We start from the raw sequence: 16,073 nt of genomic DNA, 5'->3' as shown, positions 1-16,073 counted from the left end.
AGCCAACAGCTACCTGTGGCTCTTTAACTAGAAATTCAGTTCCTCAAGCACACTAGCCACATTTCATCGGGTCAACAGCCACGTGTGGCTAGGGCCTAATGTATTGGGCAACACAGAGAATACCTCCTCTTCTGGCAAGAAGCTCTACTGGCTATCGATGTAAATGACACAGAAAAGCAAAAATAAAATTTAAATAGCTTAACAATCTCTTTCATATAACAGAGCGAATTCTTTTCTTAAAATTTGGATTTACTTTGTTCGTGAACATTTCACATAGAAGCATTAGAGGTTACTTCATTTCCCATGTCCACTCTATGGATTAAGTTGACAGGGAATGGGTATTTGTCTCATTTTTTTCCTCAGAAGTTTAAAAATATATGAAAGTGCCTCTAGATACTAAGTACTGTTTAAATACTTATATTGAACACCAGTGAACAGCAATGTTAAAGAAAGTAAATTTGAAAACACTTGCTCCTTTCTCTCAACTCCCAAGTAAAGTTGTTGTACAAAACCAGTGCTTTTAAGATACATTAAATTCCTACTCCTTACTATTTCAATGGGACTGTGCCATGTTATTAACTAACCAGTGCTGGCAGACATTTCCCAGAGCAGAACACTAGTAAAAATTACTGCAAGGCTGTAAGATGCAACAGGGATAGAAAACAGAAAACTTCCCGAAGAACTTCTTCAAATGCTTTTATCTTTGGTAACACCACAGTCTCCCAGTTTGCATCCTGACTGATCCTTTTTTGATGTCCTTTGCCCTCTTCCTCTTCTAGATCTCCAAATGTTAGCCTTTGGGGGTAGGGATAAGAGTAGCATGTCAGTCCTGAGCCCTCTTCTCATTCCACACTCTCCTCTAGGCAATTCTATCCATTCCTATGGCTGTAAATATTCACCATGATAAATGCTCATCACTCTAAAATTCATATATATCTTCTGAATTTCAAATCTGGATATCCAACTACTTGCTTAATATTGCCATACAAATGAATCACAGGCATCTTGAACTTAACCATTCCAAAATAGAACCTGCTAATTTCCTCTCCCCCAAATCTGTTCTTCCCTAAGCAATTTACTACTGCCCCCATTGTATGGCTGTGAGCATAAGTGACGCCATTTTGGGCCCTTAGAGCTTCTCCTGTCCTTTTGCAGACCCAACCCAGGACTGTACCGTACAGTAAATCACTTCTCTGTTGTCACGGGCTTTGTAGATAATAGATATTGTTTAATAATCATCAGGACCCAGTAGCCCCTATGTTTTGTTAGTCCCCAAACAATGATGAAAACCTTCGCTGACATATATTCCTGGCGCCCATGAGACTAGTACCCATTCATAAATCTTGACTTAGGAATGCACGTCCTGTTTCCAAGCACCTGCTGCCCCCACCCCATAAACCCCAGACCCTAGGTTAACTGTAGAATTGTCCCAGTGGCCCCCTGGGTGGTGCAGAGTGCAGCTGCAAATGCTTCGAGTTGTTGTCTGTCTGATCCCACCCTGACTGTAAGTTACCCTACAATAAACTGATCCATTGATTATATGGAGCTACCTGCCTCCTTTATTGGTCTCAAGATGCCTTCTCGGTTTAATGAGTACTTTTTGTTCCCTCCACCCTCCAACACCCATCCACTCAGTTGTGCAAACCAGAACCAGAAGCCATCCTTGATAACTCCCCCTCACTCCCTCCCAATATGAAAGCCATTATCAGGTCTTATTGATTCTGCCTCCAAACTGTATCTTAGATCCATCCAACTGTCTTCAAATCCACTGACATCTCTCTAGTCCAAGCCACCTGAACAATTGCAGTAATCTAGCAGGCTTCTTTACTCTGTCCTTGATCCCCTGCAATCCACTCTAAACACAGTAGCCAGTGTGATTTTTTTTTGTAAGTTGCAAACCATTCTGTGTTTTCTGTATTCCACGTCAATTATCATAATATGAACTAACAAATATAAGACAAAAGAAATCTGAGATTTATAAACCCCGGATAATGTTGAGAATGTTTACTGTCAGTGTGAACCAGTTTTCTCTATCTTTAAGCTGAGAGTCATCTTTTAAAAAACGTAAATGAAATCATTTCACTCCCCTACTTAAAATCTTTCAATAGCTTCTTACGGCTCTTAAGGTAGAAATCCTTTTGAGGACTTCTTTCTCAGCCCCTGCATCATCTGGCCCCTTCCTAACTCTGCAGGTTTACTGCAAGGCACTCTTCCGGAACCCTTGCTCACTGTGGTCAAGCCACTTGGCTTTCTTTTAGTTCTAACATGCCAAGCTCTTCCCAGTTACCATTTCCTTTGTCTGGAATCCTCTTCCCTCTGACTCTCTAAGTAACTAAGTAACTTATCCTTCAGGTTTTAGTTTTAAAATTCCTTCCCTGACACCACAATTGAAGTTAAATACCCCTACTGTTTCTCATCATAACCTTTATTTTTTATTCAAAGCATTTGCCACATTTGTAAGCATGTACTTTTGTCATTTTTGCTTAATGTCTGCCTCCCCTACTACAGTATAAGTTCCACAAGGGCAGGGACCATGCCGATGCTATTCACTGCAGAAGCCCTAGTGCCGGGCTCAGAGTAGCTACACAATAAATATTTATCCAGTAAATGAATGAACCCTTGCATAGAAATGGTGTTAGAGAAAGCAAACAAATCCATAAAAGTTCTGCTGATCAGCTGAGTATTCAAACACTGAACTGAAGTTGCGGGGCTCCCCAATTTTTGCTTAAAAAGACTTTCTTGGCAAATTTTAATTTTATAGAACCACTGTTTTATACAAAACGTTTTTTTCTTCCATTGAACCAATGACTGGAAATAAGACTAAGGAAGTCTATACATGAGAAGAGGGCTTAAATAACCACATATTGTTCTTAGTGGGCCTAGGATCCCACTACAGAAATAGCAAGCAAGTTCTGGCCTTTTGTTTCCTCAATCAAACCTTCTTGTGACTGCTATTGGAAAGCTTATATCTATTTTAACCATGTATACATGTGTACATTTGTACATACACGTGCAGAGGATCTAAAGCAGTTCATTTTAAATCACAGATTTTGCAGCTGGGCTACTATTTCCTTCTCCTGTCATTTATATCAGGCAATATTTCATAAAATGGCAACCTCCTGTAGCTGGAAGGATCCTTAGAGATTACCTAGCCCCACCTACTCATTTTGTAGATGGGGAAACAGAGATCCCAGAGACTGATATTAAGAGTTTCTCTGAATATTCTTCCTTTATGCAGATTTGACTGGCTCTTTATAATGTAATCCCTATATTTCATTGATTAGTGCTGTAGGCTTTATACTAGAAATATTCTGTATAATCAAGAATGCTGGTGACTTTGGATAGGTTGCTGGGATCTTAGTGTCAATCCCAAATTCAGTAAAACTCAGAAAACTGAATCAAATCCCTCAATCTGAAAGGTGATGCATTCTAATTTGATGGGATGCCTAATTACAAAATAATTGGTGAAGCCCAGGTGACACTACCACCACTCAGCTAAGCAGGAGGATCTGTGGCACAGTTGACGGCTTATAGCCTACAATCAAGATGATTTTTCATTGCTGGCAGCTGCATGTTTAATTGGTCCTCTAGCTAAGGCTGCCCTGAAAGGTTCTGCAATGGGGTGAACCCATCTTTCTTGCAGCATCCATGGATATTCAGGAGATTAATATTCATCCACTCGCAACAGGGAAGGCATACTACGAAGAAGGCACTGTTTTGGGTCCCGGGGATGGTGTAAAATCAAAACCACCTCCTCACTCAGTAACCCCTGACTGTATTTGACTAAACTTCTAACTCCTTCACTCCTTACCAGCGACCAAATGACGACAGGACAGTGAACTGTAGAAAGCTGCCACTCTCAAAATCCTTTGACTAAGAATGCTCAAGGATAGGAAACCTGGGAAAAGGGTTCACAACACATTCTGTTTTCTAACATCAGGAGTCTCAAAATCCTGGAGCTAAGAGAGACCCAGGAGGACATCAGCCCAATTCTTATTTTATGGATTAAGAAACAAGAGGTCCAGGAAAGGAAAAGTGACTGCTTCAGGATACAAAGTTTGACAAGAGGACTAAAATGCCTCTTTTTCATAAATATTACTGTGCCTTATTAGGCTTTTAAAAACACACATTTGTATTAAAAAACTGTTATTCACACATCTATATATGGCTTTCCCCCAATCCGCCTTGGTGAATTCTTCCAACTAACCAACATATCTATTTGAAAGGGAAAGGGGGTGGGGGTGCTTCCCTGGTGGCTCAGTGGTTAAGAATCCGCCTGGCAAGGCAGGAGACATAAGCCCTGGTCCGGGAAGATCCCACATGCCGTGGAGCAACTAAGCCGCTGCGCCACAGCTACTGAGCCTGCGCTCTAGAGCCCGCGAACCACAACTACTGAGCCCATGTGCCACAACTACTGAAGCCCGTGCGCCTAGAGCCCGTGCTCCACAACAAGAGAAGCCACCACAATGAAGAGTAGCCCCCGCTCGCTGCAACTAGAGAAAGCCCGTGAGCAGCAACAAAGACCCAACGGCAGCCATAAATAAATAAATAAATAAATAAATAAATAAATAAATAAATAAGGGAAGGGGGGGAGCATATTGATAGTAATTGAAATCTTCTATGTTTGATGCATTGAATGGATTATCTCATTTTATCCTCACAACCCTCACAGGGTTCTTCTGCCTTAACAAATGAAGAAACTGGAGCCTCAGGACATTTAACTGTCTCAGAGTGGTTAAAAAGTACTCCAGGTCTCACTCCAAAGTCCACATTCTAGCTTCTACCTGACTGCTGACATCACCGATGAATAAGCAGCCTCTTGATTTAGGGAAGAACATGCTTATTGTAAAATTCAAAAGCAGAATCACCCTTTCCTGTTAATAATCTTTTTCAAAATGTAAGCCAAAAACTGTTTACATCCCTGTTTTCTTTGGGTTTTGCTTATGTACGAATTAAAAACAATGAGAGAGTCTGAATTATAAAGTTTTTCAGCAGATAAAAAACACATTTTCCCCATAAACTCAATAAAAAGACCAAAAAAGACCAGAAAAGCCCAGACACCCCAAAGAGAACCAAAGAAAGAACAATCTGTGCCCTTTCTAATCACCACCAAGTCAGAGAACTTGCAAATCTCACTTTACTCTCCAGATCCTTCACCAACAATATGAGCAACAATTACCTCATTTGAATTTAATCCATCAACTGCAGCCAGAGGCACTTTCCCATGCAGCACTGTGCCAGTCACCTCTTTCATTCCAAATGCTGGGGAATCAAGGTCCTCCTTGATCCACATTCCAGCAGGGGAAGCCTCCTCTAGAACAGGACTTCCTTCTTCTAAGACAGGCACTGAGTCAGTATGGGCAGTATCTCCCTGGAAGGGTACGCCAGCAGGGAACACTTCCTCCACAGCAGGCACTGCAGCAGCTGGGGCGGCAGGCTCCTCTGGGGTGGCCACTGCAGCAGCTATGGCTGCAAACTCCCCTGGGGTGGGCACTGCAGCAGCTGGGTCGACAGGCTCCCCTGGGGTGGGCACTGCAGCAGCTGGGGCAACAGCCTCCCCTGGGGTGGGCACTGCAGCAGCTGGGGCAACAGCCTCCCCTGGGGTGGGCACTGCAGCAGCTGGGGCTGCAGGCTCCCCTGGGGTGGGCACTGCAGCAGCTGGGGCTGCAGGCTCCCCTGGGGTGGGCACTGCAGCAGCTGGGGCGGCAGGCTCCTCTGGGGTGGCCACTGCAGCAGCTATGGCTGCAAACTCCCCTGGGGTGGGCACTGCAGCAGCTGGGGCTGCAGGCTCCCCTGGGGTGGGCACTGTAGCAGCTGGGGCTGCAGGCTCCTCTGGGGTGGGCACCACAGTAGTGGGAGGTGCAGGCTCCTCTCGAGTGGGCACTGCAGCAGCTGGGGCGGCAGGCTCCCCTGGGGTGGGCACTGCAGCAGCTGGGGCGGCAGGCTCCCCTGGGGTGGGCACTGCAGCAGCTGGGGCGGCAGGCTCCCCTGGGGTGGGCACTGCAGCAGCTGGGGCTGCAGGCTCCCCTGGGGTGGGCACTGCAGCAGCTGGGGCGGCAGGCTCCTCTGGGGTGGCCACTGCAGCAGCTATGGCTGCAAACTCCCCTGGGGTGGGCACTGCAGCAGCTGGGGCTGCAGGCTCCCCTGGGGTGGGCACTGCAGCAGCTGGGGCTGCAGGCTCCTCTGGGGTGGGCACCACAGTAGTGGGAGGTGCAGGCTCCTCTCGAGTGGGCACTGCAGCAGCTGGGGCTGCAGGCTCCTCTGGGGTGGGCACTGCAGCAGCTGGGGCTGCAGGCTCCCCTGGGGTGGGCACTGCAGCAGCTGGGGCTGCAGGCTCCTCTGGGGTGGGCACCACAGTAGTGGGAGGTGCAGGCTCCTCTCGAGTGGGCACTGCAGCAGCTGGGGTGGCAGGCTCCTCTGGGGTGGGCACCACAGTAGTGGGAGCTGCAAGTTCCCCTGTGGTGGGCACTGCAGCAGCTGGGGCAGCAGGCTCCTCTGGGGTGGGCACTGCAGCAGCGGGCACTGCAGTAGTGGGGGCTACAGGCTCCTCTGGGGTGGGCACTGCAGCAGTGGGAGCTGCAGGCTCCTCTCGAGTGGGCACTGCAGCAGCGGGTGCAGCAGGCTCCTCTGGGGTGGGCACTGCAGTAGTGGGGGCTACAGGCTCCTCTGGGGTGGGCACTGCAGTAGTGGGGGCTACAGGCTCCTCTCGGGTGGACACTGCAGCAGCTGGGGCAGTCCCCTCCAGGGAGGATTCTGCAACAGCTAGTACATCCTCCTCTGTGATGGCCACTGGAGCAGGTGGAGCAGTCCCCTCAGGAGGAGGCACTGCAGCAGCTGGGGCAGCAGCCCTCTCTGTGGCTGACACTGCAGCAGCTGGGACATGTGCCTCCATGGTGGCCACTGGAACAACAGGTACATCCTCCTCTGGGAAGGGCACTGTAAGAGCTGCTACAGCAGTTCCCTCTGGGGCAGGCACTGCAGCATCTAGGGCATCTTCTTCTACAGTGGGCACTGCAGCAGTTGGGTCAGGCTTTTGTGGGATGGGTATCCATTCCTCCAAAATTGGTTCCGTATTACTAGCCTTGGTAACTTGTTCCTCCAGAAGGATATTTAGCAATGCATCTGAATCTCTCATTTCTGTTTCCCCTCCCTCCAATGAGGCCACATTCAGCTTGGGCTTTATGTCATTCACAGCTTCCACTCCATCTCTGCTATGTCCCAGTCCTCCAACCTGCAGGTGCAGACTCAGGATCTCCGACTCTGGGGACTTCCTCTGGAGATCCTGGGAGACCCACTCTGGGAGGTCTCTAGGAAGATGTGCTGGGGCTCGGTCCTCCAGCCTGGCATCATAACCCAGTGCCTGTGCTTCACCATCCTCATCACAAGCTCCTTCCACGGACAACAATTCACAAAGGTCCACATCTCCCAAGGAAGTCAGACTGTTATTTCCTTGATTAATAGCTCCTTTCTCACCTTCCCAATGAATCTCATCTGTTAGTAAATGTGAATCATATGGTAACGCCTCTACTTCAGATCCTGAGGTAACATCTATTAGTTCACAGCTAACAGCAGAACTGAGAGGGACTCTCTCCACACACTCCTCGGCATCCCCCTCAACTTCACTACAGTCCAGCTGGGACAAACTGCCATTTTCTTTGGCCAGCTTGGCTTCAAAGCCTGATACATTTTCTTCATGAGAAGCCCTGTGATCAGAGTTGGACAATCCTCCTGGGTCTGGCTTTCCTGGTGACTCCAGATCAGCCGGGTGTCTAAAGTTAAATTCCCCTGCAGTCTCGGGGCTAAAAGGCACTTTTTCACCCTCCTCCTCACTAACAGTGGAAGCGTCCCTCACGGTATCAGAGTAGGCAGTAAGTTGCAAAGTATTAGGCACCTGAGAAGAATCCAGGGCATTAAAATAGTCACAATCCAACCCAGGATCAGAGTCCTTTGCTCTTACATTTAAAAGGCCTACATGCTCCTTTTCTAAGGCAGCCCCTGGAAAATGACTAATTACAAGTGAATTTTCTGCATCCTGGGATGGGGCCAGCCCTTCAGAAGAGGCTTGAGTCTCCAGCTCAACTAAAGGAGTTACTCCTTCTTCACATAAACACTCCTTTTCAAGTTCAAGAAACATCTGCACTGAATCTGTGTCAGAGAGCTGCTCTGAACTGGCAGGACCAACAGTGCATTCTAAATCTGAAACAAGACCCTCTAGCCCCTGAGCAGTTCTGTTTCTCAGTTCTCCTACAGCACTCTCACCTGTTAGAACACAACTGTAATCAAGAGATGCATCCTTGAGAACAGACGCCAAAAGGTTCTTAGCTGGCTGTGGGTCATCAGAGCAACAGATCTGACCAAGAGCTAGGGGGTCAAAAGTCCCCAAGACAGCAGCTGAGCAGTCGGCTCCTTCCTCCACCACTGCTACAGTGTTTGCTTGCTCTCTTTCTTTGAAAACATCTGCCAGGCTGTTCTTTTCCTCATCTGCCATTAGAAAAGTCTTTCCTCTCTCTGACAGTTTCTCTTCCTCCCACTCCTCCTCAGCCTCCATCATGATCCATCGCTCATCCTCCTCAAACTTTAGCTCAGACTCTGTTTTCTCTCTCAGGCTGGGGGTTATGAGAATATGCAACTCTGGATCCAACAGCTCTTCACTCAGGCAAGGGGAGAGAGGTGGCATTTCTACAGTGCAACCTGTGTCCTGAAGGGGGTGCTGCTTCTCGCCAAAGCCTCCCTTAGCCAAACTTTTCATGGCTCTGGGCCAGGTTGCACTTGAGAATATGTGTTCCTGCGTTACATCTGTGTTACCACTTGCTGCTGCAGCTTCTGACTCTAGAGGCTGGAATTCACGTGGAGAGAGCTCACTGTGCTGCTGAAATCTGAAGTCCTGGCAATCTCCATCTAAGTTTTTCACATCCTGCCCTTCTGGAATACCTATGGATTTGGACACATGTTCCAGAGTTACAGACTCTGACTGAGGTTCCCTGTGGTCCAAATGACCAGAACTTTCTGTTAATGCAGAACTGGATTCCTTCTTCTCTTGCAAGCAAGGATTTGAAGCACCAGCTTCGGACACCTCACTGAGAGAAGCTTCCATCCTTTCTGCAAATTCTGGGAAATTCGGTGGCATGAAGGACTTCCATGATCTCCTGTTAACATTGTCTTTGCGTTCTGCATTTGGCCGCCTTCTGGGTGGCACAGGTGCTGACTTCTGCACATCACTGCTTAGCTTTAGTGCATCAAATATTATTCTCTCATCCAACTTTTTGCCTTCTGGTGCTCTGGATTCAAAAACATTAACTGCTGCTCCTAATGTACCATTGCTGGATATACTACTTCCTTCTATCTTTTCCATGGTGCTTTTTGAAGTCTGATTAAGCTTTGACCCCTGGTCAATTTGTTCATTTATCCTCATTGTATCATATATAGATCGCTGCGGAACATAGCAATCCTCTATATAGCCATCCTCTTCCTCTCCTTTCCCCAGGCAGATGGGGTTCTGCCTTAAACAGTCTGGCCTGCTGAGTGGCTTACCCATATTTTTCAAACAAGATGAACCATCAACCTTTAAAAAGTTTCTCACGGGTTCCCCCAAAATGCATTCTGCATAAGTTAAAAATCCTTTTACATGTTCGTAACCTCAAACCACCAATTGGAACTTCCCTCCAGAAAGGCCTGGAAGTCCCACTTTGAAACCATTCTGAGAGACGCTCTAAGAAGAACAGCTTTTTCCTCACCGGTTAGCAGCCTCATAGTTGCAGGCAGATAAATGGTATAATGTATTCAACAAACAAAATAATTCCTTCTATGGCTTTTTTGTTTTTTTAAGAGCACTGCTCTTTCCAATTCAGTCAGTTAAAAATCATCTGATATTGACAAGTCTTATTCAATATCTAGTTCCACTCACTTCTCACCCAAGCAGAGTTGGAAGCAGAGGATTTATATCGATTGTGTCCTTTAATAACAATGGCACAGCCCCTCTGGTCTTCAAGTATGGCCCAAGCTCCTAGGAATTCCTTTCATTTTATCCTCAGTTCCAGCCCTGGAGAGTCCAGCTGGTCTGAATTAGCCATTCGTCCTCCCTAGTTCGGGTGTTTGCATTTGAACTGGGCTGGTCGGCGGATATTCCTGCAACTTTAAACACAGGAAGTCCTTCATTCGCGGCCAGCTTGGGGCTTCCTGTCTCCAAAACATCATGGCATTGTTGTGGCTCCCAGAACAGCCCTGCGCCGTGGCCGCCAAACAAGGCGAGTGGAGCCCGGCGCCGGGCCTTTCAGAGGCCGGCAGGCTGCAGCGGCGGCCGAGGGTCACTCGGAAGGGCTCGCTCAGCGCTGCTCCCCCGCGCCGTGCCGCGCGCCCCGAGGGCCAGGGTTGCCTCACCGCAGGCTGGCAGGTGGCTCCCGGCCGCGCCGGCCTCCGGTCCCGCGCTCAGGAAGTTAGTTTGTCCCTCCGGCAGATGAGTCCCGCGTGCTGTGGGCGCCGCCTCCCGTCCCCGGCCCGCAGCCGCCGCGCCGCGGGCTGCATGTCAAGCAGCCGCCTCTATTCTCCGCCGCCGCCGGCCCCGCCGTCCTCCCCGCCCGCAGCTGTCACGGTCCCGGCATGCAAACTTCTGGCTGGGAACAAAAGGCTCCGCTCGGCCCGAGCGGGGGCGAGCCCTCCTCCCTCGCGCCGCGCGGCCCGCTCGCCCGCCGCTCGCTGGAAGTGCTCGGCTGGCGGGCGGCTCTCCTCCCCTTCCCCGCGCCGCCCCGCCCGGGCAGCCCCGCTGGACGCCGGGGAGCGCGACGCGGACAGCTAGGGGAGGAGGGCAGGGGCGGAGCCGCGGCGGGGAGCTGCCCGAGCGGGAAGGAGGGGGCGGCGGAGGCGATTGGAAGCCGAGGCACCGAAGGAGGGGCTTCTGCGCGGCTCCTGGCGAGGGAGCCCGGCGCCGGCCGCTCGGCTCACAGGCCCACGCCCACCGCGCCCCGCCGGGCCGGAGGGAGAGCCCCGCCCCCCGAGAGGGCGAGGGGCGGGGAGCGACACCCGCGTGAGTCTCGGCCGCGCCGCGCAAATCCCTTGACAAAGGAAAGCCCCGCCCTCCTGCCGCGGGCCGGGCCCCCGCTGCCCCCGCCGCCCCCGCCGCCCCTGCCGCGTACCAACCCGCCGGGCTCCTAGCCCAAGGGCGAGCGAACCCAGAAGGGGCGCTCCCGCCGCCCCCCAGCCAGCCGGCTCTGGCGAGGGCCACTCTGGGCCCCATCTGCCGGCAGGGTAGCGATGCCGCCCGCATCGCTCCCGGATTCGGCTCTGCCACCAAAGGGGTGTCCCTAGTCCCTCCAATGTCACCTTTAGCGCGCCTCTGCCGGGCCCAAGAACACTCCAGCCTTAAACCTGGCACTTAAATTCGGACCAAGTTATTGGATAAACTCCAGCACCTTCTCTCGTCGGCTCCTCACGTACGTCAGGTCTTGTTCCATTCCCCCACCAGGATTTCTTTGCCCACAGATGTGAATGGTGTTGAGGACTAGGGAATTGGGGGGCTGCGCGACGGTGGAGATGCTGGCAGCAGTGCCCCACGCCCAAATACCTGGGCTCGTTTATTGCTGGGCACATCCAAGGAAACCTGAGCTCCTTGGGGCCAGCTGAAAAGCATGGGTATTTCAAGTCTCAAGATGGAAAATACTAGAGAAAAGTGGCCCACAATCCCGTCCACAGCTTTCTGGCTTTTAGAAAAGACATCTAGCACTTCCCTGGTGGCGCAGTAGTTAAGAATCTGCCCGCCAATGCAGGGGACACGGGTTCGAGCCCTCGTCCGGAAAGATCCCACATGCCGCGGAGCAACTAAGCCCGTGCGCCACAACTACTGAGCCTGCGCTCTAGAGCCCGCAAGCCACAACCCCGCGAGCCACAACTACTGATGCCCATCCGCCTAGAGCCCGTGCTCCACAACAAGAGAAGCCACTGCAATGAGAAGCCCACACACCACAACGAAGAGTAGTCCCTGCTCTCCACAACTAGAGAAAGCCTGTGCGCAGCAACGAAGACCCAAAGCCGCCAAAAATAAATAAATAAATTTATAAAAAGAAAAGAAAAGCCATCTAGTCACCTGGTGACTGTTAAAGTACAAAGGGCAACCCACGAAACTGTCCACCAGAGGCAGCTGCATATCTGAAGGGATGTAATATGCTGCTCCCTTTGTGATGGTCATTTTCTGATTTTATGAAGGAAAAAAAGTCTATTAAAATTACTGAATTGACCAAGTGGTCAATACAGGTAGTAAAACTTATGGAAAAGTTATTTCTGTCCTTTACACAGAGAGTAAGTGAAGCCAATAGTTGGTGTATGGAGATCTGGCAATGATAAGCTGAGCCTTAGGCTTACTTGAGCCAGAGAGGTCCTTGGCAAAAATGAAGTGTCAGCTGAAGCCTGTGATCAGAATTAAGCAACCAAAAGACTGGCAAAATGTCTTACACTTCATTTCTCACTTTGAAGCTGATCAATTTCTGCCCACTCAAATCCAGAAGACTCTATCTGTAACTGAAAGGGAGGATGTGCAGACTAGATTGTGTCTTGACAGCCTTTCTAACTTGAATATTCTTTAGTTCTAAAACTGTTAAAGGAGCTGCCCCAGAATCCTGAGTCCTCCTGGTCCTATACTGCAAGACACTAGAAAACTGTCCTCTGAGGAACAAACAGCAGAAAGAACCAAGAATGCTTGACCTAGAGAAGGTTCCAAGCAATATGATGAAGTATCTAAAGGGCTGGGAAGTGGGAGGAAGGAAGCTTGTTCTGGATGTCTACTGAAGCTGGCACACTAAGATCCAAGGGCAGATGTCAAACCAACAAAGAGCTTTCTCACAGCTATTCAAAGAATAGGGTGTCCCCTAAAGGGATGACTTTTCTGACCCTGGAGGTGTCTGAGCAGAAATTGGCAGAGATTTGGGGAACGAGATTTACAATTCCTCTAACAGTTTGTTCAAGATGAATTTTAAGGTCCCTTCAAACTCTAACACAATGTGACTGGAAGGCTTGATAAGCTTACAGATCTGATACTTTATGTTTCAGGGAATCTGGGTTTTAATTTTCCTTTAATTATTAAGTACAACTGGAAAAACCCAGGGAAGGCAAGATCAATTTCACTAGCAAATCTCCCTGGCCAAATACACTCACTTATGTGTTGAGATATCATAACAGACTGTTTAGTGTGCCAGGGGCCCTCTGGTTGGAAGAATCTGAGGAATTCTGGCTCTGGACTAAGGGTGGGTGGTTATTCTATTATGAAGAATGATACTGATGTGGAATCACAAACTTCATGGCCAGAAATTCCTTTCCTGTTTCCTCACCAAGGCAGGTGCCAGTCAATTCAGTCTTTTCTTAATCCCTCCCCACACCTATCTACCTTATTCTCACCACTCTCGCCAATGCTCCATATTATAATACAAATAAATAAGTGGAGCATTTTAGCAACTATGAAGTTCAGATTCAAATTACTTATCAGCTTAAGTCACACTCTCTGACTAGTGTATTAGGAGACCATTACAGATAAATCTCCCCAAAATTCAAACACAGCCCAAAATTCAAACACAGCCTTGTGGAAAGGATTACATAAAGTTGGCCAATTATCCCCCCTCCCCTGCAAAAAGTACTTCGCTCCTTGTGTAAAATCATCAGTTTGTGTTTAGAAGGAAAGGAGGCACAAAGTCTCTTTCCTCCATGTCTTATTTTTTTTTTAATCTGTTCATGAGTTTCTCCTTAGTTTTGGTATGTGGAACTCTGCCAATAGCCATCTCAGTGACTGAAATAAATACCTGATACAGCTTTCAACTTCTTGTTACCCTGACAGCTCCAACAAAAAAAAGCATCTGTTCATTTCACATGCTGTGTGTAAACTTTTAAAAAGAGAAGTACAGGGAGCATTCCCCCATTCCTATAACACAAATATCTGTGCTGATGCCAAATTTCAAATTAGTTTCCAATTAGTTGATTACAGAGTTCAAAGAATTCTCTACTCATTTCAAAATTCCTAAGAACAGAATTGGTGTCAGATTTTCCTTTGGTGAACTTGGAAGAAAGAACAATCCTGGCCCTTCCTGCTATCTCCTAATTAAAACAGCAAGGTGGAGTCTCCTCACACCCTAACACAGCTCCCTTTCCAAGTTTTGGACTTGGCACTTTGCCTTTGTCTGCTCCAGACTTTTAAACCACCAGCCTCCTAGGAAAATCTGGAGACCCTAGATCCACACTTCCTCAGATTCTATACTGCCTTTTCATCCACCTCTCTCTCGGAGGATTAGTGCTGACTAGAGGAGGGGACAGAAGACTGGTTGGATCTTGCACATTTAAAATTTACAAAATGCCTTTCATCTTAGGATCTCTAGACTTTACAAGCGTTTATTTAGTGGCAAGTGGAAATTCCACAGTATTCGTCTGAACCTGTTGGGCATCAGTCACTACCATCCTTTTATTACATAAAGATGGCTACAGAGTGGCTCATTAAGCAATGCAGCATGATGTGAAGCTTGCTTTAAATGGGACACTAAGGATTTTGATGCTATTTGAGTTCTCGTGTATTTTTGAACTCATGAGAAAACTTTCCACACACTCTTCAGGAACTCTCATGACCTCTGTAAGCCCTTTCCTGCTTGTAGACTTTCCAAAAGACAGTGTATTAATCCCTCTTTAGCCACTCCCCAAGACAGTAGTGATGACAAAAGCAGAGGGCTTTGTAAGTGAGAAAAGGCCTAACAGAAGAGTGGGAGGAAGGAAAGCAGGGGATTACGGAGGGAATCACATTTACTCATTAGGATCTGGATATACAGAGACAGTAAAGAAAGGATTTCTAAGTGAAGGACTAGAGGCAGGAAACCTAAAGAGGTAGGGACCCTAAAGAAGCAAATTCAAGGTTATCATGGTTTAAGTTATAGGATATATGCAAGGGAAAAATGAAAGATCAGAATGTTAAGTAGCCCAAGGCCAGTTCACGAAGGCCCTTGAATGCCAAGCGTGAACTTTTGCTTTATTCAGAACACCATGACTACACCAAGACTTACTTATTTAACTTACCAGGGGGTCATGCGAGTTATTGAGTGGTGTGTGGAAAGTTTCCTAAGAATTTGAGCCTGGCTGCTCATTCAACTGCCGTTTAATATATATTATTGCATTAAAAAAATCCAAATCCTTAATTTACAAATGACGCTTGGGGTGCTAAACTTACTTTTCCAAAGAAACACAGCTATTAAACACCTAAGCTCTTAAGATTTGAGCCTAGGTCTGCTGATACTGCCCTGGTATCAATATGTATAGAACAGAGCGTAGTTGGGGAAGATGGAAGGTGGAACAATCAGCTAGGAGGGTTACACAGTTTAGGTAACAGGTAACAAAAGCCCGGACTCGTGAAAGTGAGGAAGGGGGCGGTAAAGAAATTGCAGAGGCAGACGATTTGGACTTTACAACTGATCCGATAGAAGGTAGAGGTTAGGGGGAAAAATAAATTTAAAATAAGGCTGTCATATTACTCTTGGATGACTGAGGGCACAGTAGTACTATAAAACAGCAGCAGAGAGGAAGAAAATACTGAAGGAGACAGCACATTCCATGTGGAGCATACTGAGTGTGAGGGACTCAAAGGCTACCCATGTGGAGGTGTCCAGAAAGACTGAAGTTCAGGGCAGAGATAGATACGTGGAAACCTTCTCTTGTAGAACAGTGAGGGGTTGGACATCCTGGGGCTGAGTGTGGAGAGAGGGGAGAAGAGGGCAGATGACGGGATTTCAGGCACCACATGTTGGGGAGGTAGAAAGACAAACCAAAACAGAAAGCAGACGAGCAGCCAGAGAAGAAAATGGAGAGGGCACAAGGTCAGGAAAGTAAATGGACAGGAGAGTTTTAAGAAAGAAGATATGACGTTAAATGGTGCACAAGGAATGAGGAAGACAATGAGTTAGACAAGGCCACTAGCCTTGGCAACTAGGACGTCAGTGAGTACTTCCGAAAGAATGGTTTCAGTGCAGTGATGGGGGCTGGGTCAGACTGTAGGGGATTAAGGATAAGCAGTGGTGAGAAAGTAAGTATTGGTCCTCCCTTATTGCGACTCTTCTTTTGGC

The 16,073-nt window shown here is 48.2% G+C and overlaps 1 protein-coding gene across 15 annotated transcripts in view; it reads right to left on the bottom strand.

The window, feature by feature from the left end:
* The window catches only part of MACF1 (microtubule actin crosslinking factor 1), a 333,257-nt gene that overhangs the window by 56,155 nt on the left and 261,029 nt on the right, over window positions 1-16,073 (bottom strand). Inside the window, exon 1 of one of the 15 annotated variants that reach the window (XM_059919559.1) lies at window positions 5,180-10,738. The exons of the other annotated variants lie outside the window; for them this stretch is intronic. Coding sequence (XP_059775542.1) covers window positions 5,180-9,535 — 4,356 coding nt within the window. The 5' untranslated portion in view covers window positions 9,536-10,738. Of the gene's footprint in view, window positions 1-5,179; window positions 10,739-16,073 lie in introns of those variants that run through there. 15 annotated transcript variants of the gene reach the window in all.

The sequence above is a fragment of the Balaenoptera ricei genome, chromosome 1 (genome assembly GCF_028023285.1).
Source record: "Balaenoptera ricei isolate mBalRic1 chromosome 1, mBalRic1.hap2, whole genome shotgun sequence".
Taxonomy (NCBI): Eukaryota; Metazoa; Chordata; class Mammalia; order Artiodactyla; family Balaenopteridae; genus Balaenoptera; species Balaenoptera ricei.
Note: the sequence above shows the minus strand (reverse complement) of the source record. Positions and strands in the feature narration are given on the sequence as shown.